The sequence below is a fragment of the Aythya ferina genome (assembly GCF_964211825.1).
Source record: "Aythya ferina genome assembly, chromosome: 7".
Taxonomy (NCBI): Eukaryota; Metazoa; Chordata; class Aves; order Anseriformes; family Anatidae; genus Aythya; species Aythya ferina.
In genome coordinates, this window is record NC_140302.1 from 15571583 (window position 1) to 15597538 (window position 25956).

Sequence of the window (25956 nt, forward strand, 5' to 3'; positions counted from 1 at the left end):
CTCATTCCGCTTGGGTGTCCTCCTTTTGGCACCTGAGGCTTGTCTCTAACCTTGAATATTAGCTCTCCAGGTGAGGAATTCCCTTTTACCATGCATCTGAGCAGAGCCTGGCACTGCCCTTGGTTGACCCATGTGTTTAGAATACATGTGAAGAGTAACGGGATAAAGACTTTTGCCCCAGGGCAACGTTCCCTGATGCAGTTGCTTTCCTAAGCCAGGCAGTGGGACCAGTGGGCGACCACAAGCAAGAGCTGACTGCCACCAGCAGGGACCTGCAGGCTGAAGGAGGGCAATGGAGAAGGCTGAATTCATGCACAGCTCCAGGAAGGGGGAGTGATCCGCATGTTCAAAGCACCATTGGCAGCTTAGCCAAGATTTTCAGAAATGACCAATAACATGGCAAACATCTGTTTTTAGGAGCCTAAGGCAACTCTTCAACGTTTTGGAGGGCAGGTGCTTATGTCTTTCAAAATAAGAGCCTTCCTGTCACATTTCCCATGTGTTCAGGCTCCAAAGCACTCTAAGTCATTGGCTGTTCTCAAACATCTCAGCAGCTAATATTTTAAACCTAACAAAAGCAAAACTAATGGAAACACACACAAATGGTCCCAAAAATAGCACACTTTTCCAGGAGGTGAATGATCCCTCCCTACACATTCTCGGGACCCTACAGAGAGGGGGCACAAGGGCCTGCATTGTTTTGACAGCCAGGCAGACAAACAAATACTACTGTTTCAGCATAATATTCCCGGCACTCAAAATGTCCGCCTGAAAAAGCAATACCACAACACACTGTCATGCCATCGATCTGACATCAGAAGACAACCTGGCAGAGCAACTGCCTGAGAGAAGCGAGAGACCACTGCCCATCCCGCGCCCACGGAGCCCGGATCCTGCACCTTACACAGCCTCTTCTTGCCAGCGCTGCCCTTCTGCCATATCACTTTACCTATATTCCCCCATACTGGGTTGCCTACAGGGATAAAAATAAAACAACCGGCGCTGGTTTCTGTTATATAGGGTCTGTATCTCCTCCTCCGCCAAGTTTCCCTGTTATCCGTACAGAATTAATTTGCACAACAACCTTCTGAGGTATCTTAGAAGGCACAGCGGGTTTCTAACATCTAAGCTCTTTCGCATTTTAAGAGTGACTATCTGAATAATTGGCAGGGAGGAGCTTGGCTGCTCTGAAATACAGAAAGCTGGCTGGAGTGCTGCTGTTAGCATGAAACAGCAGCAAAACCAATGCCCAGAACTTGAACTGGAACTGTTATTCCTTCACATCTGTACTGCAGTATTAGCCACAGGCCATGACCAAGTCTGGGCCTGCTCCTTCTGGAACTGACTTCCAGCTTCTAAACATGGGGCGGAGCGGGGGAGAGACAGAGGGGGCTGGGAAGATGTGCACTAACATTACAAATAACCAATAAACTCGAACACAAGTCCCACTGAAACTTCATGGCACCTACCTTGATACCCGGGTACTTTTGAAAAAACAGTTGGGCAATGTGAACCTTTGGTCAGACACAAGTGGCACCATAGGGGAAGGTGGCTGTCTGGTGGTACACAAGCAGGAGATGAAGATCTTCGCACACAGGTGCCACCCTATTGCTGTGCCAGCACCAAATCATTCCTGTACAGCATAGCAGAAAGCAGCAGTGAAATGCTCCTAACACACACGCAGTGGTAAACTTAACACTGGGCTTGACAAGGAGACAAGACAATAAAAACATGGCTTTTGTTTTATTGTAGTCAACCCACAGACATCCCATTATCTTAGTCACACTGAGGCTAGGTAACTAAATTGCTAGGTTTAATGTTTCAGGTCACATCAGGGAATACTTTTACCAGCAGATGTAAAGATCGTCCTTTGGCGTGGGTAGCACTCAAGGTCAGAGTCAGCAAATCCTACTCTAAAAATAGGCTCCAGTTTCAAAGTCGGTAAGGCTTCTTTTGTCGTCCTGCCACACTTCACAGAGCCCAGCCACCTAGTGCACCTGCCCAAGCTCACAGGTAAGCCTGATCAATACAAGTTTTCTGATGTTTTTCTTGTGCTCCTTTGCTTCCTGTTATAATCTAGTTTGCTAAACCACGGAAAGGACTGAGAGCTGGCAAACTTTCCAAGGCAGCTGTATTTCCAAGGCTGTTGCAGAGAAAAAAGCTTAAAACCATTACAGAATCAAGAAGGCTGAGAAAGTAGAATTTATTATTTTAAAAATAAAGTGGCCCTATTACAGAAATTTAATATATAAAATAGGAAATGAGGTTCTAAAACTGTATTCATATTAGAGGGAGAAATTCAATTGCAATTTTAAAAGATGGTTCTCAAAATGCAGTTTTCCAAGCATTTTGTGACATCCATCCCAGAATGTTTTTCTTTGATAATCCCTCCACCCTCCCAGTTAAATCTAACTTCTCCAATTCAATTACAATTCTCTCAGATGACACTGTGTTTAAGTTTCTTTGGCCACTCCCAAAAATATTTAACAAAATCTCAGCTTAATCTGTTTTAAATTAACCAGTTCAGGCAACAAAGAAGGAGACCAAAAGTAAGTTTTTTAAGAGTCATCGGTGGCTGAGAAATTCATTGAAATAACTTGTAGTTTTGAATATTCACAGCAAGAGGCTTTGGGAAATAATTACACATAGGCTATGATTCTTCTGCTTATAAAACTGTTTAAAGACAAATGCATTGCAAGAACTATTTTACAGTCCCTGAATGCTTCAAGCATAAAAATGAAGCGGTAAAATTAAGAAACTGAAGTAAATGACAGTTTTTTGTCAGGACTGGGAATAGGAACATAGGATTGTGTAATTCTTTACTTAAATATATTGCAGGTACCCCAGTATTTCCAGTTTGTATGCGCAGCACTTCGCTTCATTCTTTTGGGGCTCTTTTTAGAGAAAGATTTTTTTGGAAAGACTTGCTTCTCCTGCCTTCCAAGAAATACTTGTACAAAATTAATATTTCTTTTTGGTTTAGTGTTAGAAAAAAAATCCAAGGAACCTTTGCTTTACTGTACCTCATTCCTCCGAGGCACAGCAAGCGTCAAGTTTACAGAGGAAAGCACACATCTCTCAGTGGCTATTGCTAGCATTTGGAGCCTGAGCGAAATGTCATGGGGGTGGCATAACAGGGAGCACCACTTTTAAATTCATCTACTTAAACCATCCAACAAAGCAGGCTTTTGTTACTGCAGCTCACCAGCTCTCAGCTCAGCTGATGCACTTCGAGTCATGAAAAACTTAGAAACCAAAGCACTGTTTATATTCCTCCCAAGTGTAAACACTGCACTCCAGACAGCATGCACATTGACTTCTGCAAGGAGAACTTTCCAGTGCATAAAACAACTCTCTGCTTAGTCATACTCAAAAAAGGGTAAGTACTTTTTTTTTGTCCTGAAAGGAAGTATGTAGTTTGCATGCTAGCTAGAAGGGAAAGAACAGAACTTTTCTTAAGAATTCAGGAACTTACTTGATAGAATCCCTCTTGCTATTTCTGGAGACCCTCAGTCATTAGAGCTGATTTTTGTCTCCCTTTAGCACTGAGAAAGTGCTTACATGGAGAAAGGTTAGTAAATTAGATTCAAGTCTTTTGTGCATCTTTCTGAAAGTATATGAGAACTGGTATTCTTCATCCTTATGTCCTGTCAGGTATTTACCTCTCTTGTACATACTTGTTACGGATGTTTTTTGTCCAAGATCTTATCTTAGGTGGCTATTAACTGAAAAAGTAAGTAAATAAAAATACAAGCATTATTTCTGCAGTTGTCTGGAACCCACAAAGCTCAGGTTTGGAACCCTGGAAGATAGATGTTCCCTGATTTCAGTGTCCCCTGATTTCAGCAGAGCTAAATTCCACCTACTACATAAAAACATTCAAATATGTCAGCTTTCCATACAACATCAAAACAGAAAACAGCAAACATTTTTCAATAACAAGCACCTCATGCACAAAAACAATTTCTTAACTGTAATTACAGGGTGTATTTTTTCCTCCTCATTTTACTGTTCATCTTTCAAGTTTAATGCTCATGGCTACAGATAAATTCAATCCTTCAGGTGTTTGCAGGATGCTGAAGACCTTTCATTCCTAGCTAAACCAGAAGATTTTGCAATTGCTTGGTATTTTCACAGAGAAGTACCTTTTAGTCAATGCTTATTAGATAAAAAGCATCTGAGTACAAAACTAAAGCTGGTACACACTTGTATGCACCAAATTAGATTTAATAAAGCCAGCACCGAAAAAGCCCCACTGGCAAAGGTGATTGATGTTAATACGGGCTGGGAAAGCTCCCAAGAGCAGGAAACATGGGTGGTAAAGAACGTAAAATATTCTGCTGTATAAATATGGACTGAAGTAGGCGTCGAGGCAGGGAAGTCCTGTGGCCAATGTCAGGCAGTCCAGAACAGATAATAGCATTACAGTTGTTCCTTCTGAAGGAAAGGAGAAAAATCACCTTCTGTCTCCATTTTTCTTCCCACCTTTTGTTTAGCCTGTATCATTGCTCACTTGTAGAGCACACCACCACCACTGGGCTCCAACCTTACTGGGGATCTACAAACTCAGGCACACAAACACAACTCTACATTGGCAGCCAGGGTACACGTGCTCAGGGTGATTGTAGCTACGCAGAGGAACCCTTCCTGGGTCAGGGCAGGGGGCAGGAAAGAAGGGAGGAGGGTACATAGGTCCTTGCAAAGGACAAAGAAATGCAGTCCTTCACTCTGCACCTCCGTTTTTTGTTTTCCTTTTTAAATTTCTACAGCTGACTTGGATCTTAACTCCCAGGCATGAATCCTGCCAAATTGTTTGGCATCTATAATACACAAGGCCTGCACAGCGCAAAGAGCCAAAAATATTAAGAAACACAGTATTTTGTGATGCAGATAATGACTTATAGCTTTCAGTCTCAAAGTACTCAGAAACTTCCACCACATCTGGAAAACCAGCATTAGAAATGTACACGCCATCACTGCGGCTCTGACGTTCACATCTAAATATGAGCCTCGATTCCTGCCCCCCATCTGTGAGATTACCGAACCGTAGAGCTTGTGGCTGCTGCCTCCATAAGTGTTAGCTAACCCCCTGCAGCTCTGGGGTGGCGGGGCACGTCCCTCCTGTTGTACACATCTGAAAAATGGCCCTTTTATCCTGCACCTTCCCAAGGCTTTACTGGAAACATCTGAGTAGTTCAAGGGACCAAGAACAAGGTGCAGAAAGGATACCTTTAATGGCTGTATCACTGCTCCAGCCACTAGACTGTGTTCCCTCTGTGAATTAAACAGTAGACAGACTGGCAGGTTTTCTTTTCCCCTCCTTACGCTTGCTCTACTCCCTCCCCGTTTTGTTAAAAATAAGCTAAAAAGCACTATAAACAATTCCATTTGGCAGCTGTAGAGTGGATAGCGAACATAAAGAAGAGATTCCTTTGCTATGCCTAATGCATGCTGCTTATCCAAATTAGCCACACAATTACTTCTATCAATGCAAAAATAGTTTAATGTTTTTTTTTCTAGTGCACAGCACTTGAGAATGACTTAAAATGCAGTGTAATTTGCCACAGTGTATGTCCTGAAGTGGCTCACTAATGAAAAGAGGATTAACTCTCCATTATTCTGAATTACCATTTTGTGAAATCACTAACAATATTTTCATTTATATATGTATAACCCAAGGGGGAAAAATATTCCAGCCATCCAAGTGATTAACAAATAAAATTCATTAGATAACATGCACTTTGGTCTTATTTATGAAGAGAAAGATTAGGGTATAAAAATGCAGATGACTGAATTTTTATCATCCTTGTTCTGATAATACACTTAAGTCCATGACAGCATAATTGGTGAGCACCAGCAGTTCAGCATTATATTTGCACGCTGGATTGAGAAGCAGAACCCGCAAAATGAGGCAGGCAAATTGTGCCAGCTCAAGAAGCGTGCTCTGGTCCCACTGAGCCATCCCCGGCACGCAGCTGGTGACCGGCCACCACAGGGCAGCAGCAAAGGGCAGCTCACATGGCCTGGCCTTGGTTGGCACAGCAGAGAGCAAGAGAGGAGCCGTGGCTTGGTCACAGGGGAAGGATAGGATGGGGACATGCAGGTTGCATAGCTTCCTGAGGAGGAGAACCTCTCTGGGACAACAGCTCCCGCTACCTGACTCCCCTCTTCTCCCCCCTCCATGCGATAGAAGAAAGGCTGTGCTGTGCTGGAGCAGCACCTCCAGGAGCACGTGGGGCACACTGCCCCTGAATGGATGGCTACAAGGACCAGCCCTACCCCAGATTGCCTTTGCATCCAAGGTTACGTCCCCCAGCACAAGGCAGCACCACTCTGGCCCAGAAGGAGCAGCAGCAGCGGTGTCAGGCTGCCCGGGGGCGCCTGTGCAGAGGTAACCCCAGGTGCCACCCAGCTGCAGCGGCCTAATGCCCCGCGGGGACAGCCTTCCACCCCACAGGTCTGAAAAACACATCCGAGGCTTCACTGTCAGGGCTTGCCTTAGGCAAAGTCACCTTTATATCCACAACAGCGGTAAGGACAAGCACCAAAAATTTCAGTCAGTTTTCCTCTTCCTAGTCCAAACGGGCTGGCCGAGGCAATGGCCTTCCCTCAGCTCTGTTCAGTGTGCACAGAGCACGCAGTGAGAGATGAGGTGAGATATCTGGTTCCTGCAGAGACACAAACCTCTCTGTCTTTCTCCCCACCCAAATACTTCATGGGAATTAATTCCAGAGCTCAGGTAGCCCGCCAGCCCCTTCCTCCCCCTCCTCCTGGTCAAACTCTGTTACTTCATACCTAGTCTAGAGTCGATCCAAAATGCATCTTTTATTAGAGGAATTTCAACTGATGCTTGCTTGTGCTCTAAATCAATTTTAAAATCCCTGCAGTAGATAACATTGGCAAGGAATAAAAAACAAAGTTCAAGGAGCATATGGCTTCCCAGGACTGAGAGAGGAGTACTTCTCATAGGTCTAACTTTCAGAGAACTAACCAAGCTTCAGGCTGAAATGGCGTTACAGTACCACAAACAATCATTTGCAGATGTAATTGTCCTGCTTTGAGGTCTGCAGTCTCAGAGCAGGACTGCTGCTGTAACAAACCCATGTGCTGTGGCTACCAAACATAACTACCGATTTCATTTCTCTCTCTTCCTCCCCTCTCCTTTTACAGAGCCATGAATAAACGCTCAGTCAGTCCCTTGGCATCAAGGCTCTCATGCGAAGATAATTCCTTACTAGACAAATAGTCTCTCTTATCAAGTTCTAGATAACAGCCTGTTCTCTTTCAAAGTCAGACAGTGTTAGATTTATATCTCTGACAGTCCAGCATTATTTACTTTGTTGGGTCTGCATATAGAGTTAACATAACCCTGAAAGGAAAAGGGCACTCCTAGGGAACAGCTACCGGAGGCACAGAAATGGGACTTCGCGTTACTCGCAGGCACACAAGACTGAGCGCAAGGCAAGTTTGCTAAAAACAAATTCTCAGAGCCCCTTATGCATCTCAGAGGACCACTTAGCTAAACATCATCATGTTTTAGGAAGCTTGGCTGAAAGATAGATCCCCTTGCCAGTGAAAGCAAGCCAATTTGTGAACAAAGGTGTATACGTGCCAAACAAAAACTGACTCCACAATCTTGCCTAGCTTTGGAGTGTGAAACCAGGCATTACTTGGCTTTTTCAAGTCCTACAGAGAAACAGAACACAACAGGCACAGAAGAGCCCAAACCAACAAACTGGCCCCCCTGGGCATGCAGGATGTCAGTGAAAAATAGTCATCCTGCTTGCAGGAGAGCTCTGTAACTACCCAGAGTTTTATCATGAAAAGGCCACAAATGTCACCAGTTGCCAACAAAAACAAAATGTGGGAGTCACTACTCTCTCCCTGCATTTTTTTCCTCAAGTAATCAAAAACCTAGAAATTAATATAATTTGAAAACCCCTTGACCTAAAGGCACCCAACAAATCACATGGGGACACCAGCTGCCTCGTCTGTCAGGACAGGGCAGTGCCACGCCTGAGCCCATGAGTGCAGCACTGCATTGCTGCAGCTGTACTGCACACACAGCTGGCACGGCTGCTGCTAGGGCAGGGTTCCCATGTCACACACACTTCACTGGGTTCCACCCAAGGTCCTTCAGCTGCCTGGGACTAGGAAAGTTAATTACAGACTTAAAAAAATAAAAAAGAAAAAAAGAAAAATCACACAGCAAACTAACAAAATCTGTTCAAGGGACAAGAATGTTCTCATAAAACTATGTTCCCTGCCACATCCTATGGCAGTACCTTCATAAAGGCAAAGATGGGGAAGGTGCTGTGACTCAAGACAGTCAGTGGCCATCACACAGACAAGCCTTTAGCTTCACCCACCAGCTCCAGGCTGCCCTGAGTTCCCAGTGCTCATAGTGTCAGCGCCCAATTCCTTAGTGAGGCACAGCCCTGAAGGGAAGCAGGGAGGATGGAGAACACATAACTGGGGTACAGCTAATGAGCCAGCAACCGAGGGATGCCAACCATGTAAGGGAACACTAAATCTGGATGGCAGCTGAGGAAATCACAGCAGGCAAAAGAAAATCTGGAGCTCGAAGAGATGCAAAAAGCTAACACCAAAAGATTCAATACTAACAGATAGATCTGACACACTATAGCATGTCCAAGGAATGTGTTGTTCTCAGCCACGTTAATGATACTCTGATTTTAGCTACAAGTTAACATCACACCATTGTTCCCTTCTATACTACATCCTATAGTAGTGCTCCTCCTACCACTCAGTGTGTGTGCATCTACGTTTAAAAAATAAAAATAATAAGCCCGAAAGCCTGGAAAGAAGGAGGTCCTTGCTCCTTAGCAAGAGCCCACCCTGCTAAACAATATTTTGTCAGTCAGTGGGAAGGGAATTGATGCTAAAAAGCAAACTCTTGTTCCTGGAAATAGCCTGCATGGTTCATTGTGCAGGTCTGCAGTAAGATCTTGAACGTACAGAAGTGGTGCACTCAGCACTGACCTGAATGGGTATGCTCAATCTCATTGGGTTGCTGAAAATCAAATACAGGAGAAGCCTTTAGGAGACCTGCACTTTATGGAAGCACCACATCTTACGTTTCCCCCACCGAGTTCTAGCTACCCCAAGATTCCTTGGATCAGGCTGCCACACCTGCCAAATTCTTACCACTGGACTTTCCAAGAAACAAATTCCCAGTGGCAATCAAACTTCAGCAGTCACAATGCCTTGGCTTTTGTTCCTGTTGCTGGTGAGCTCTCACAAAGCATTCCTCACCTGGTTCAGGGGAGGCAGAAATCCAGGTGACAGTTCATCTCTGCCACTCAGCAGCTGCACCCACCTCACACCACGTCCCATCACACCTAGCCAGTGCTGCCCCCAGTGCCCCATAACCAGAGCAGAACTCACTGGCTTTGTGCTTCTCGCCTTAACGTTCTGTTTTGGTTGCATTCCAGCTTCCTGCACAGCCTGGGCACACCACACCATGGACAAAACGCCATCAGCAGGTTTGAACACTGGGAAGAAAAATGCATACATGGCAATCAAAGTAGATCCCGATGAGGATTACTGTACCCCAGGTGCATTTGAATTGGAGCGACTCTTCTGGAAAGGATGCCCGAAGTACACTCATGTCAATGAAGTCTGGCCCAACCTCTACATCGGAGATGAGTAAGTGCCTGCTACCTCTACGCAGATGATGAGTAAGCATACATAGTACATCTCTTCTACCTAGGAGATGAGTAAACTGTACTAAGTACAGCTCACAACTGTGTCCTTACACAGTTACACTGACTGAAGGGCACTTCCTAGCTCTCTTGTACCATAGCTTTGTGCCATAGCTTAGGTTGGTTTGAACTCAAAATGTAATTCTTGAAAAGTGACCGAAAAGACAGCTGAACTTCCAGTTGTATTTCTGTGCTTCCAAGCTTGTGCCTGCATACATGGAGTACTCTGCACTTCCAAATTGCTCAAGAGATTAAAACAAATGGTACCCTGCTGAAAGGCAAAGCTGCAGAGATGCATCTCACTGATCAGACCAAATGTGATTTGGAAAAAAAAAAAACAACAAGCCTGCAAAACAGACTTAGCTCTGTGGAACACAGGACTAAGCTGAAACAGGCTATTCCGACATGCAGAGCCAATTGACACGGCAGACAGGCCGTCAGAAAATCCCCCAACCCAAACCCTGAGCAGAGCAAGAGAGCCTTTCTTACCCCTTAGGCATTATTGGTACACTTCCATTTTCCTCTACACCCTTCCCTAACATGACGTTTATTTTAAACCATCACTCTAAGGCACAAGCAGGAGCCCCACTGACTCCAAAGCTCTCAATAATTTTTTTAAAAGGTCCTAAAATTCATCTGTTACCAGCTTATAAAAGAAGAAAGATACACAGCTTTGGAAGTTATGAGGCTCCTAATATCATCGACCAATTACTTTTGTGGCGCCAGAGGCAACAGAGAGACACACTGGAGATCTGGGCTTTAACCAAGCAGGGGCTGCCACTGGAGGGGGGGGGGGGGAATTGTCTGCTCGAGAACAAGAGAAAATAGGTTTGAGATGTTTTCTCCCCATCCTATCCTGCCCTTTTTGTTAGATACATGTATTTCTAGTTCAAGATTCAGCAAAAAAGAACAGCTTCTTCTGGCGTTCATTTCCTACTTCCTTGTTCAGTCACCAGAACTATTCTGAATGACATGGTAAGGATAAGTTCCCTCTCACCTCTGTGATAAAGCTCCTGCTTAGCCTTCTGAGCAAAGGGGCCCAAAAAGGCAATGGGTCTTTGGCCAGCTGTAGTCTGTAAGCCCAGGACACTCTCCTACTGACTGTCTTTCTTGTCACAGTGGCTTGTTACACCTTGCAATTGAGTAACTGCTAAGAGCTGTGACTGAATAAAATGCACACTTCCACTTAGTACGAACTAAGCAGAGATATAGATAAACAAGCTTCTTGAGAGATATTTACAGCTACACCCATTTAAGCTGAGCAGCTGTTTATTTCTGCAGGGGACAGGTCTTGAGACAGGAGGAAAAGCGATGGTGCTTCAAGGGAAAACAGGACCAGGAAAAATGAGAGAGCCAAGAGGGAAGGAAAAAGAAGCAGGGAATGGTTTTGTGCAGGGGTGAACAGAAGCAAAGTTGCACCAGAAAATGGGGTTCCCAACAAGATGACTATCATCAGCCAGCTGAAGGCAAGCTGGACAGCTAGCACCAGAAAATTCAAGATGAGAACTGGTCTGCAGGCAAGACGCAGGTTTTGTTACCAGAACAGGCGCTCGACTCGAAGCAGGCAAGGTCCAGGGACCTCTAATATTTTTCCTCAGCCAGCTCCACATCTTACTTCTGACCAACAGCTTCCCCTTCAGTGTGTCAGGGGGCTTTGTATTGCTTTATTTTAAGATCTTACTGTAGCCCTGGTCACCGAAGAGCTGCTATGGAGACATGAACAGATGTTGGGTGTATTTGCATCCTTAGCCATGCTAAATTAAGGTTGATCTTAAAAGAATTTAGTGGAGCTCATCAACAAAATCAAGTGAACACACACATGCAGAGTTTATCTTCAGAGCCCTCACATCTGTGCTTCATTCCTGCCTCCTGCATTTACAAGGTTAACAGGACTTGTGACTGCTTATGGAAATGCTAATTAATTACCCTGACTACGTAACCACATCTTCCATCTAATGCAATACAGGCTATCAAGGAGCCCTGTGAGGCCACTCAATCCCTTTGTTACAAGGCTTCACTGCAGATGTTGCCCAGAGGCAATGAAATCTCCATGAGCCTGTCAGGCCCAGAATAATCAAAGCCTCAAAATATAACATGCTGTGTTCAGCTCCAATTGAAATTTTCCTCCAGCAAGTTCCAAGGACTTTTAAAAGACCAGACGCTGGAACTTGTAGGAGACAGCCCAGTGATAGGAATAAAGACTGCTTTGCCAAGATTTTGATTCATCTGCTACCAGGATTAGTGCCTGCCTTTGTCCTCCTCACATCCAGAAGCCTTCTAAAGAAATAGAAAAGCAGCTTTGTCTTGCTTCCTTCTCTCACCGGTCACCAGGTTACTTGCATGGGCAGTTTTACTGGCTAATCCCAAACCTGCCTGGTTCACTGCAATCGCATGGAAAATCTCTGCCAGACACACAGCTTGTCCTTTCTTCTTTGTGGCTTGTCAGTGATTGCCTTGTTGCTCAACACGATGTTTATGATTCCACATTCCTGAGTTTCAGTGAATATTTTAACTAAAGACAAAGAGCTCCTAACATTTTTATTTCCTCTTAGGCATCTTCTACCTCTCATCAGGATTTAAGACAATTTCAAGTCTTACTGTGCTCTCAAACTACTCCCACAGGAAAGGAAATATTCTGGAGACTAATTCCTTACAGGTTATAGACTTTTGGATAGGCATCTGAACTGAGCCTGCACTTCAAGACAGTGAAGGTCTCTGCTTGTTCCTGTAGAGCCCCAGGAGTTACAGTTTTGAGAGCTAACACACCTAAGGCTCAACAAAGCATACAGGTAGCTCACATCTATAGACTGGAGCCTATGATAATTAAAATACATAACTTTAAGGATGTTCTTGACTCATGCTCTCCCCTCTTCCCTTCTCCAGAAAACAATACAGTATGTTTCTTTCCAAGTGACTAAGTAGAAAGACAATTTATGTTAATCTAGAAGAAAACAGATGGAACTCACTCAGGGCAACAAACAGTTACCTCCCACTGGTTAGCATTATGAACTCCTAGGACTTACACGAGTATTAATCATAGAAAAATAGGAGAGTATGTAGATTTAGATTATAACAACACTCATGAGGACATAGTTTCAACTCTGTTAGTATGAGAATCTGCCAACTCTAACAGCAGTTTAACAATCCAGAAAATCAGGTCTGTAACACTGGACAATAAACTTTTTAAAACACCAACTGTTTCCAAGACAAGTAACACTTGTCATCCAGCCTTCCCCAGACAACATCCCAGTCTACTGATGATTTCCAACACTTGATGAGGCACACAAGTGACTGAAGTTGGGACCAGGAACTGGCTACATCAAATGTGTTTGATGTCTTTGCTATATAGACAGCTGAGAGGAATTTCCTTTATATATGTTATATCACTTACAAAAACGTATGCACACACAAGAAAAAAAATCTACCATTTGGGGCTAGAGGCAAATTGGCTGCTAAATCTTTTCCTACTACAAGTTATGAAGATCTTGTTCAGTACTTTCAGTGGTACCAAAAAATTCTTCTAATTCACACTGAACAGGAGGTATCCACAGAAATCGAGCAACACTTAAGAAGGAAAAGGGGATACAATGCTACACTATCACTAGACTCCCTCAGTGCTAGAGGAAATTGGGTCAGTATTATTGGAAATTCTCTACATCTCTCCTCAGGAGGGAGAGCTGCCAGATTTTCTTAAGAAAGTGTCAGTATTGCCTATATTCAGGATGCTTCTTTCTGACACTGACCATCTGGTAAGTTACCATCCTGCATTACGCTTCCCTTCAGTGTTTAAGAAAATGGAAAAGTTTGAGAACAACAATTCCTCTTCTAGTAATGTGTTGCCTCAGATTTCCTTGTATTTTGTCAATCTGGGTCACGTCTATCTGTGGGCTTTAGGAGACTATGCTGAAACATGCTTACATTGCTCAACCTTTGCACCAAGCTTAAGAGACCTGTCTCTACTTTGAGCTCATAAACGTACCGGTTGTCTAGTCAGCCAGTACCAGCTATGAAGAGCTGACTTTCCCGTGGAGGGAGCTGTTCTGTTCACTTTCCTCACAAGGAATCTCACAGAATTCCTTCCCTTCTTTTAGATGTGCTTGGATTTTTGTCATAAGCCACCTTCTCTTCCCTTGGTTAACTGCTGTTAAGATATTTAATGTGAAGGTGCAGGCTGTGGCCCTTGCAAGTTGTTTTTCCCTCTTTTCCAAATCCCATTGGTTTGGGCACCTTCCTGAGAGAAGTAGCTGGACTAGATCTTGTTCATGGCAGTATTCTGAAAAGAGAAAAAAGAGAATTGATACACTGGAGTTGGAAAATTTAAAGGAAGGATACTCTTTTACATTATAGCTAATTCACTTATATTGTCGCTTTCAGAAGGCCAAATTTGCTGCAGCACTTGCCTTTGTACAACTCTTAGCTTTAAAACTGACAGCAGGCACAGTTAAAGTCTTGGGCGTGTCCTTTACGTGCCCTTCCACAGCCTAAGAAATGTAAATATTCCCTTAGGAACCATCTGAAAGTGGATGAGATTTTTGTTTGGGTCAGTTGGTCCCTCTGGGTGGTGGTCTGATACTATGAATATATCCCTACATGGAAGTTATTTCACCTCTGACTTTCACCACTTAGGTGGCATTCCCATATCAAAGTACTCCCCCTTGCCTCAGAACTTTCAAAACATCTTTACGAGTCCATCTGTCCTACAGTAAATGCAGGGTCTGATTCAGCAAAGCACTGAGCTTTTGCTTATCCTGCGTTGCTATACAGAGAGGGACTTATGGGTATGCTTAACTTTTAGCATATGTTTATGTGCTTTGAATTGAAGAGCTGATGAGTTTTTACTTGGGACCAATCTGCCCAGTTCATCCCTTACTAAAATGAATTATACTGAAATTTTAACTGTTATCTCCCAGTGCCACACTTCACCTCCTCGGTGTAGAAACACATTCAGGGCAGCCACTGGAGACCACAACTGCATCATGTAAGAGGAAATCAAGTGCTAATAGCACAGATGGTGAAGATGTACAAAATGAAAACAATTGAAAGAGTAATCAAATGCATATGGCTTCACCTACACTGGCAATTATAGCAAACTCCTCTTTACAATGGCTACTTTAAATTCAATCACCATCACAAAAATAGAAATATTAATTGCATTTATTAGGAAATAGCAGCACTCAAAGTGGGGAAAAAAGAAAATATTGTTAGCTCGACTATTAGAGTCTGGTACTGAGCCAATTACAAGGGGAAAACTATCTGTGACATTTTCAGCTAAAAGTGAATTAGAAATTGCACAATAAATCCTCCAAAAAGGTACACAATTCATACAACAGTCTCTGCTATCTAACTATCCCATGCTATTAGTCACCTCAACCAACTGTATACTTGCAAATTTTGATGCTTGATGTATTCTTTCTGTTCATCTAAAATAATAATGGTTCAAATGCGGTAAAAACTGCAAGGAAGATCAAAAGTATTCCCCTATTATCCTTGTGATATAACAAGGAGTAGCAGGCAAGATGAAACAAAAACAAAACAAACAAAAAAAAAAAAAACAGGCTTTGGTTCGAAAAAGGAGGCAGTGAAGGATACTTCCACAATAGTATCTACACTACAGATTCAGCTGAGGTTGAAAAGCAAGCCAGTCCTACACAGAAAGCTGGAACTCACTGGGTGGCTAAAGCTGGTCCAAGCAAACATGTCAAGGGGCACGGGCACATTTGCATTTTCAGGTGTATGGCCCCCTACACGAGAACTTAACAGCCTACTTCTGGCACACTACTACCTGACAGTCAACATGCTGCAGATACAGCATGAACTATATGATGGCAACGGCAGTCTCAACACACGCAAAGCCTGCCCCACAGCTTTTATTATCAAAATAAAAAGATGGATTATGGGAGTGAAAAGGCAGATCAGTATGACAAGCCATGGTCCAACTGGGCTGTTTGCCTAGCTTCTGGGGAAAGGCTTCAGAAGAATTAAGAAAGTTTTCAAAAGAATAGCAGAAGCATCTTTTATGAAAACATACTTATCAAGTGTAAGACTCCGGGGATGGAGTGGAAGGAAAAAGCACGTAAGTGCTTCCTAAAACCTTAGTCTTAGTATATGAAGTTTGAAACCAAGCACTCTCATTCCTGAAAGAGTAAATATCACTTAAGCTCTCCTCAAAGACACATATTCCAAAGCTCAAGACAGGCATCTCTTGCAATCCTGTGAACACTATTTTATATTGCACAGTAACTGTATCCTAAGCACCAAGAAAATTGAATATACGCTCTCATGTCAAAAACAGTGGAGTAAATAACTCCCCAGATATCTCCTTGGTACACTTATAATTTACTTAAATGAAGAGATTTCACAGAAGATGATTTAGTCAAGTCTAAGCACTTACAATGAGCTTCGTATATCAGCATTCAAGGTATATCTGTTGCTGCTCCTCACTCCCTTTGCAGGCCCTGGGCAGCACTGAGTGAGCACAGAGCGTAAGTGAGTGTACAGCCATACTCCAACAGGCCAAGGCAAAGGCCCATCTGAATGCCGATGCAAAATGAACAGCTGACTGTCTTATGTTTAATTAGAAAAAGGAGAAGGATTAATCCCATGCTGGGCCCCAAATTCACAGCACGCAGCAACGTGCAAGGCTGGGTATGGAAGACGTGACAGGAAGGGGAAAAACAGAAAAGCCTGGGGAACCAGGAAGTTTCCTCAAAGCCAGGGCACAACACTAGGCCCTGACCTAAAAAGCGTTGGCATTTTAAGCACTGAAAGATTAGGCAGCACAAGAGCAACTGGATGGATATAGGTTTAAGATTTTCATACTGAAACAAATAAATAAGGCCTGTACACAACCAGCCCTGTGCATCCTAACCAACTCCAGTTCCCAGGAGGTCAGCCAGACTGAGCTGACTGCTTATGCAGTTAGTGAAAGACAGTACCTCTTCATTCTGAACTCCTATTAAAACAACGGGGACACTGAACACTTAAAGATCCTGAGCCATAGAAAAAGACTGTAAGCACACCTGTCAGAAACATGCATTAGATGCACTCACTAGGACAAAAGGCAGTCTCCTGAGAACCTAATCTAGGAAAAAGGAAAATTGGGTTCCAGTTGAATGTAATAGTGTCAAACATTAATATGACTGTCATGTGAGCTACTCTTTGAAGTTGTCCTTGCTCAGAGCATCATCATCATTTAATTCAAATGCTTTTTATTAGCCCGAGCAGCGCTTGCAGAAACTAAGTTTGGTAGTATCTATAGTCCATCAAAACTTGCTTCAGTTTTCCACTGACCTTAACTACAATGCAATACTACTTACTATTCAGCATGTAGGACTTGCAGTAATTCTAGCTGAACACAGTTTTCATCTGAAAACATCAATCTTTCAATTGTTGGATTCATGCTTTGGGCCAAGTCCAGTGAATGGAAAACTTTTCCCTCTATTCCAGGATCAGGGAGGCAAAACAAAGTAAGACCATTTGGAAGCAGAATTTGTAGTTGACATCAAGCAGTCAATTTGGCCGAAACCAGTGGTTATTCACTACCCCTTTATACGGTACAACATTTTAACAGTTTGGGGTTTTGTTAGTTTGTTTTTAGAAGTATTGGCCATCTTTACAGGCCAACACTTAAATGCCTCCGCTGGCCAAGTATATACAGCACATCTACCACAAGACAGAGAATTCTAAGGAGTAAGTCTCCTAAAATGAGGCATAAAAAGAAAAGTCTAAGTCAATCACTGCAAAAAGAACACAAAAAAGAGCGAGTATTGCCTAACCTGAGGTGAAGGTAGAAAGTCACAGTACTAGAAGCAAGATACGACTGCCTCTCTGTCCTCTACAGTCTACTGAACTTAGGCAGGGATCACATCCCTAACCCAATTTTTATTTATTTTTTAAATCACTGCATGATGGACGTGACATTATTTCATGGCAAAAATGCCAGCAGGGTCATGATATTCCCATTCCTGTCCAGAAGGGAATTTCTGCAGCGAGAACCATCTACTCAGAACAGCCAATTTTTATGAGCTTAATTTAAATCAGAAAGAGCATTGGTAAGACCTCCAGTATCTATACCCCAGTTAACTGCTCTAATCACTAGGTTCTTGACTGCTCAGAGTGGGATTTTGACTTTGACAGAGGGTGGGAAGGTGGAGTCAACTTCAAGCCATTCTGAGCTGTCACCACCAGAGTTATGAAACACAACAGGTAGCTCAGAATGAGATCTTGTGTGACAGCAAATACCTTTACACATTGAAGTGTTCAGGAAACATTCACAGAGAGAGGTATTTTTGGTTGGAAAAAGCTGTTTCACATCATGCACTAATTCATTTATGGCAGCAGTAGTTAGTGAAAATATATTAACAGAATAAAGCCTATAGAATTTTTTCTTTTTTTTTTTTTTTTTTTTTTTTTGTAAAAAGCTCAGTAATCTTCCTATGCAGTAATGAAACTTGACAGCTTTTCCAGAACAAAACTTTCCAGAATTAAAAGCTTTCTGTAACAGAATTGTTCAGACAAAACCGAATTTTTACATGCCTGACCACAAATTCTATACTTTTTGAGGGATTTTAGGCATCTGGCAAGCACTTACAGTAGGTACTGGACACACAAAAACCTAGGATTTCCTCCTCTATCTCACATCCCTTGTCCAAGAGAAGAGAGAACAAAAATACATCTGATATTAAGCTAAAAATATTACTTTCAGCTTTCACTCGAGGCTGAAAACCCATTTTCATATCTAGTTCTTTTTGCTTTGCATCTCTGGTTTAAACAAACATGACAGTAAAAGGAGCCTGATAGGGAGCTGTGACCACAGGAAGGGTGTGGGGCTTTTTTCTTTTTTTTTTCTCAAGAATAAATGAGGAGGAAGAGGGGGAAGCTCAGTAACTTCTTTTAGAGACGAAGAGTTTCTTTTTGAAGAAACTCTTTATCTTACTACTCACATATCACTGACTCTTCCATTAGTTCTGCAATATCAAATGATGGGAGAGAAGGGGAAATCAGCGTTCATGGGTCCTATTTCAAGTTCTGCCACCAATCTGCTTTTACGACCTTAAATAATTCATTCTATTTCTTTCAGTATCTCAAGTTTCTTCTTGTATAAGATGGATAGTAGCCAGTATTCCTGTGTTACGAGGGTGCCAGGAAAATAAAATCATTTTTAAGGTGTTCCCAGGGCCTGGGAAAGATAGTTATGAACTACAGAGGGGTCGTTCTCCATAGATGACAATATCTTAAAATTTTTACAATGGCAAATGGCTGACTTTTGAAGTATTACCAGTTTCATTAACACTTAGCACATACCAAATCAGATTTTGTTGTTGTTTTTCCTGGCTTGCTGGATGAGTAAGAAGCTTCTTCATTTACAGGACGGTTTTTGTTTTAACAGGAAAACTGCGTTAGACCGCTACAGCCTTGAGAAGGCAGGCTTCACCCACATCCTCAATGCGGCTCACGGTCAGAAAAACGTGGACACAGGGCCAGAATATTACCATGACATGGCTGTGGAGTACCATGGAGTGGAAGCAGATGATCTCCCCACTTTCAAGCTCAGCCAGTTCTTTTATTCCGCTTCTAAATTCATTGATAATGCGCTTCAGGATGAAAGAAGTAAGGAGAGTGCTGAAATTGGTTAAAAACAGGACAGTATTTACTCCATCTGATTAGAAGTGTAGTTCGCCACATCCATCCCTGTGGTAGTGAAACAAGTCCAATACAATATCACAGAGAATTCAAAACCAGCAGAACAAAACTATTTGGATAGTGATAGCAACTGAATTTAGGACCTTTCTCACTGCAGTGCAGGGTACCAACCCAACCCAAGAGCCCCTACACCAAGCTGTTGGACAAAAGTCCACATCACAATTTGCATTAAGGTCTCCTGTCCAACAGAGATTTTTTGTTGTTTTGTCTCCTTCATAGACAGCTCAGAGACCGCCAGCCATTGCATAGGGTCCTTGAATTAGCTGTCTTTTCCTCAAGTTAGTCCCTGTTAAGAAAGGTTTAATGAAAACAGGCTGCATAGTGGAATACAAGTTTTCTGCAGAGATTTCAGGCTGTCACTCCACAGCTTCACTCCCGACAAGTACAAAACCCACCTTCCTACCTGGCCATCAGCTCTGCCCCAAGCTGTAACACAGGTTTCTCTCTGCCATCTACCAAGCAGCTGGAGATGGAAACAGCTCTGACAGCAGAGATATAGAAGCATTTTGTTAAAGCCTTTATTATTTCTCAGCTTGATTACACCAATTCATTATTTGCCAACTTCCAGCAGTGTTCTATCAGAAGGTTTTAAACTGATGTGAAGGGCTACAAGCCTAGGCCTCACACTGGCTTTCAGTATCACTCCTCCTCCTCCTCCTCGCCCCCAAATACTTTATCTCAACAGGATATTTTACCAGAAACCAGCAGAGAAACTTAAGACTCTTAGCCAACCTACAAAGACCTTAATACCAGAGTCACATATCAAGTTGCTAGTCTCCTGTCAGCTTCTGTTCTTGGCTGTTTAGCTCAGCTGTAGCAAGCTACTACCTGGCTTACCCCCAAAAGCCAGCCAGATCTTTACAATTTTAGCCTTTCAGTAAATGCAGTCTACAGCAAAAGTCTCTTCCCTTATTTAGAAGAAAGTCTTGAAAGGAGTTGTTTTAAAATCAAAGTCCGCATAGAAGAGAAATAGCTTCAGGAGCTTGCTTACTTGTGAAGAAAAAGTACCTGGCATTTCAAAAAGTCTGTCTGAAGCACCGCCTTTGGGAAGGAGAGGATAACTAAAACACACCTGTGTCTAGCCATGGCTGAAGGCCAGAGGTCAGTATCAAACCAGAGTAGCTGAAGTAAGAAATGCAGACTTCCTCACTCCAATCACTCTCCTGTTCCTGTAATACCATTGTCTGCTGCACTGAGGTACAGAAATAAGCACAAGCAAGGCTGCGAAATCTAGGAAAAGCTTGCATCCCAATACCTATAGAGGCAGGGGAGGACAGGACAGGGGGAAGTGTGAACCTGCTTGTTTCAAAACCACATCAAAAAACTGCCCAGCACCAAAGCAAAAGATCCAAGTCAAAGAGTAACTGGATTAATTTCTACCAGAAACAGATCTGCACTGAAGTAGACCTTACCAGCTGCAGTAATTTGTGTAGCTGCACATTGACTGCCACATCCACATGGTTTGTAAACAATGGGAACAGATAGCTAGATACAGTGTTCATCCTATCTCTGAATGCACATCTGGTCTAGAAAGATGTTGTGCATTTCAAGGGCCTAATGAAACAACTATTTAACTGCAACTTCCTGACTGACAGGAAGCACCTAGATTCTTAAATAACATTTTATAGTAAGTAACCAAGTGCCTTTCCCCAGTGGTAGTGAAATAGGACTGCAGAACTCAGTATTTGGGGCTCAAAACTTCTGATCAGTAGCATAATTACACACATTACTACAAAGTCATTAGTTACTCTGCATGAGAGTTCAGAAAATGTGAATAGAGAGAAGAAGGGAAAAAAATGTTTCCACCTTTTGATCAGAACGTGTGAATGAATTTGCTTCAACTGTACACCACACTGCTTGATGTGTTACCTTCACAGCCAGCCGAGTGACCAAATACACTGACTACATGCCTTTACACAACGCTTTCTGCTGAGATGCTCAATAATCAATAATGTAGAAACAAGCTGTCATACAAATGAAGAAGCCTCTTCTGCAACAGGCCAGAAAACCTGGCAATTTAGATGCTGCCAAAACAGTTCTAATGTGATAACTCTAACTTCAAAATTTTTGTCATGGTTAAGAAGCTCCCTCATGAGAGCAGTATTTGCAGACTTTGAGCATGGGCAGATGGATGTAAGAAAGATGAAAATAGCTCAGCTGGAGGAACAAACTTTAGAGGCAAACTCAGACTGTTCACAATCATGCATGCTATCCTTCAGCTGTGCATAAAGATTTCCCAAAACACAGAATTCAGGCCTTAGGACAGCTTAAAATTTTATACCAGGGAGGCTGGTATAAAAGGAAAGGCACTGTTTTAAGGGACTTCTAAGTTCCCTTCTATGCTGCAGATTTAGTACTCATTCTCTTGGTGCTTTTGTTCCTCAAAACGTAAAACGGAAAAGAATAGGATTTTCTTTTCATGTAAAGATGTCGTGGCAAAAATTACCTTAAAGATGGATTAAAAAAATAAAAGCAATGTGAGAAGAAAATGTGAGACAGATGTAAAGACCTAAAGCATTGTACAAAAGACACCCCAACATTTACCACTCCATCTGGCTCTGGAAAGTAAATGCTACATCTAGACAGACTTTCAAGAAGCACAAGCCCACGCTAAGTGACAAGAGTAGTTCAGGGACCTGTCACCACTCAGCAGACCTCTGGCTCTACATACGGCTATTTGATGTTCTCCAAGGTGCAACTGAATATAACTGGCCAAAAGCAGAGAAAGACTGCAGGAGGATTCCCTCTTGGGAAAGACGACTTAGACTGGTCCTTACCATCAAAACTGAAGAGACCACAGAGCAGGACAGAAGGGCTATGGCTCTGTAGAATAGTTAACAGCATTTTGCTACAGTAGGCAGCCAGACTTGGAACATACACTGAAAAGCAAGATCTTAATATTCCTACAAAAAATGGCATTTCAGAAAGTTATATGGCAACTTTTTGCCTTTGTTGATATAAATATGAAACTACATTTTCTCCTAGATCCCTTCCTTCCCACACACACAAAAGCAAAGCTTTCCTTGTCGTCCTATCTTGTATTTTATCACCTCAACAGCAACCCATTTACAAGGTAGGAAGCTGTAAATAGAAGCATGAGGGGCCAAACAAATGAGAGTTTTCATCCGTTTCAAATATTTGGAGTAATAATAGAAGGGATTATCATTTTCCAAGAGAGGAAGAAGCACTTTTAGTTATCAGAGAGACTGGAATTTTGCCAAGATGCCTCTAAGACTATCTGCTGGGATTAGGATGCAGACTGTAACCATTAATCCTCTAGTGTTGGCAGTTCTTGATGCATCCATTACACAGCAATGCTACTTGTGCCAACACATCCTCTTGTGCCTGGAAGCAAAGGAGTTAAATTGGCAGGAGTCATGGCTTTGTACCTAACACTTCTCACGAGGCATAACTGACAGAGATAAACTATTATTGGCCCTGATAGGACTTTTTTTTTTTTCCTGTGGCAATTCAGCTTAACAGGGTGTCAGAGCGCTCCAAATCTACTTTTATTCAGCAGTTCAACCCTTTGTGTGACTCCCTGAAGGGCTTTGCATCATTTTGGAAATCTTTTGAAGTGTTTTGAAACCTGTCAGTCAGACCCAAACCCACTTACTATTACTCTTCTTCCTCCACACCTCCCTGGACACAGGGAATGCTGCATTCTAGCTCGTACCTTAAAACAAGGGCTTTCTGCTACTGGTTCAAAGTTAAACTAAGCAATGGCCCAAAGCTAAAACATGAAGCACATCTATCCAGCACAAAAAAATGTTAGCAGAGACTCTGTATTTACTGTACATGTGATGTGATCTAGATCTTGAAGGAAAATGGTGTCAGACCCCCAAAAATTTCCAATTCTGTCAGCCCCTAAAGCATTTGTTATCAACTGTTGCAGAGATAAAATCAAAGATACCTGGTTTAGGATTAAAAAGGCAATCTTCAACGTAGACTGTGTTCAGGTACTACAGAAAGCCTCAGTTTCCCCACCTGTAAAAAGATGGACCTTACAAAAATGCTGGTAAGAGTAGTCAACCCCCAAACAGAACAGAGGCACTACAGAAAAAGTCACTGTCAAAAAAAAAAACAAACACACAAAACCAAAACAACAACACACACACACATAAAAAACAAAAAACACAACATGCCATTTTCTTCTCTGCATCATCTCTCTTTGTTTCCGCAGACAAGGTCCTGGTTCACTGTGCTATGGGTCGCAGCCGGTCAGCCACGCTGGTCTTAGCTTACCTGATGATTTACAAGAACATGACAGTGGTGGATGCCATTGAACAAGTATCAAGGCACCGATGCATCTTGCCAAACCGGGGCTTCCTGAAGCAGCTGAGAGAACTGGACATAGCATTGGCACTGCAGAGGAGGAACACCAAAAACAGCCTACCATCCAATGACGATGAGACCAGCACCATGATCTAGCGTTGCTCCTGGCAGGACTGTGCTACTGGAAAAGAAACTTCATAAAAGGAGGGGAGGAAAAGGTGTAGTTAATCACACAGTCACAAGGATCTTTTGTTATCTGGAAGGTAAAACATCACAGACATTTCAAATGGTGTCACAGGATGGCAAAAGAAGGGAAGCCAAATTTAAAACGTTTGTTCTTAGGATATCCTAGCTTTAACAGTTCCTCATGACATCAACAAATAAAATCTCCTCTGTAAAGGCTTTGCAGCACAAAAGCAGACACAATTTAAACAAAACCCTATTCTGAGTACCCCAAAAAATCCTGATCCTAGTCCAAGCACATGACCTTTAAAAGAGAGGAACTAGCCATTTCTGAAGAGGTTTTGAAGGAAAAATGATGAGATACACGTAGCACAGATGAAGTGTTTAGTCCCAGAGTCCTGAAAGATTTCCCAGGAGTTGGCCTTTTTACGTTGTTTCCGGGCATCCCCATTTCTTCACATAATCTAGGGCAGCACAGTGTTTAGAGAGCCACCAGATGAGGATCAGCTATCCAGTCTTCACAACAGACTTAGCAGCACAATATGCAAGCTAGAAACAAAGCAAGATCCTTCAAAAGATCAGATGCATAAGCAGATGCAATGGGTAACAATTCAAGGAGTTATACAAACATGACATTTTAGCAGTTTCAGTTTTAACTTGTTTCTCCTAAATGATTCAAATGCCTGAATTTTAAGGAAATCCTACACATACATTATCCAAGTTGATTTACTAGGCCACAAAACAAAACAAAACAAAAACAACAACAACAACAACAAAAAACTATCTCGGTGACCTAACAAGGAGAAAGCTGCTGCTGTGCTTCCAGACACTGTTACCAAATGTTTCCTCCTATGTCAGCTTTAGTCACCCCAATACCCTATTGTGCTCAAATACAGTTGCTAAGGCTATTTATTGACATTAGTCCAAATATGCAAATGGAGATACCAGATTTACTTTTCCGCCTACATTTTTTCAATTTATTTGATACAAGTAACAGCAACCGTGTTTAGATAACATATGAGCTTTGTCACCTCAACGATATTTGATCTTCTTGAAACATACTGTAGAGAAGGATCAAAATTGAACCATGTTTACCTTTCTTCCATCAGTGAAAAGGTCAAGTCATCACTCTCTCCAGCGGAATTTTGCTTAATTCAATGTATCAGGCAAAAGCTATTTACTACCCCATTGCGTGAGAGGAATGACCCAGCCAGCAAGTACAGGAGAGCTCTTGCCTTTACCAGCTGGAAAAATCTCTGTAATTTTGGTGCAGCATGGACTGTAGGAGTCTTGGATTCTTTTTAAAAAAAGAAAACTAAACACACAGGTGGGGCAGAATTGTGCCGCTGAGTTCAGTATTAATCAACAAATCAAACAGAACAAAACAGAACTTGAAATCCTTCTTTGCAGATGTTAATAGTTCTTTACCAGCTTAGCAAACTCCAGCACGAAGGCCTTTATTCATTATGTCCAGCAGTGACACAGCAGCCAAGGCTGTAGACATGCATAATGCAACGCTTTTAATTTCTCACTTGTATTTGTGTGTAATAAATACCTTACCCACAAATTCTCAGACACAGCAGAAGACAATAAATACAATTAGACTACTGTTAAAAAATATTAAAGTGATGATATGAAAAACACTCATGACTGGAATACACAGACTCAGGGCCTTCCAACAAAGTCAGTGTCTTTTCACATGAATTATTAAACCAGAAATCTAAGGCAACTCAGTAGAAGCCACTTCTCAGTACAAAAATAACCAAGCAGTCAACATGCAGGTTTTAGTCCAGAAATCCTTGGAAGGGTTCCCTCAACTTTTTCCATCTACCTGAAAAGACCTTCAAATGCACCTTTTCAGAGCACCTCACTGTCTACTGCAACTAAATTCACAACGCAGACATCCAACAACTCTCCCAGCCTTATGTCTGACACGTGCATTTCAGACATGGCCCTGGTCTTTCATTTACCCTGATGGAGAAAGCTGAACGCTTTCACATCTAAGGAAGCAGTCTATTTCTTAGCATTAGCTTTACAGACAGGAATTCTGTCACATGACCTACTAAAATAC

General features: G+C 42.4%; 1 protein-coding gene and 1 long non-coding RNA gene across 3 annotated transcripts in view; one reads left to right on the forward strand and one right to left on the reverse strand.

Moving 5' to 3' along the window:
* The window catches only part of LOC311439630, a 45657-nt gene extending 21860 nt beyond the window's left edge, over positions 1-23797 (reverse strand). The window contains exons 1-3 of the long non-coding RNA XR_014694867.1: positions 23673-23797; positions 23341-23414; positions 13705-13998 (exon numbers count right to left, since the gene is read on the reverse strand). This is a non-coding gene — a long non-coding RNA (uncharacterized lncRNA). The remainder of the gene's footprint in view (positions 1-13704; positions 13999-23340; positions 23415-23672) is intronic.
* On the forward strand, positions 1943-24110 carry DUSP29 (dual specificity phosphatase 29). Of its 2 annotated transcripts, XM_084525550.1 has the most exons (5): positions 2001-2013; positions 3282-3379; positions 9456-9669; positions 19114-19334; positions 23611-24110. In XM_084525550.1, exons 3-5 carry the CDS (start codon positions 9485-9487, stop codon positions 23856-23858), a joined length of 654 nt encoding a protein of 217 aa, XP_084381676.1. In that variant the 5' UTR covers positions 2001-2013; positions 3282-3379; positions 9456-9484; the 3' UTR covers positions 23859-24110. The 2 variants fall into 2 exon arrangements, with proteins under 2 accessions (XP_084381675.1, XP_084381676.1); XM_084525549.1 differs by lacking the exon at positions 3282-3379 and having other exon boundaries at positions 1943-2013.
* The last annotated feature ends 1846 nt before the right edge of the window (positions 24111-25956 follow it).

Excerpts from the sequence above, each read along its gene's own strand:
- DUSP29 (XM_084525549.1), top strand. The coding sequence starts at position 9,485 with ATGGACAAAACGCCATCAGCAGGTTTGAACACTGGGAAGAAAAATGCA. Across the intron at positions 9,670-19,113 it reads AACCTCTACATCGGAGATGA|GAAAACTGCGTTAGACCGCT; the intron begins GTAAGTGCCTGC and ends TTGTTTTAACAG. Across the intron at positions 19,335-23,610 it reads TGCGCTTCAGGATGAAAGAA|ACAAGGTCCTGGTTCACTGT; the intron begins GTAAGGAGAGTG and ends TTGTTTCCGCAG.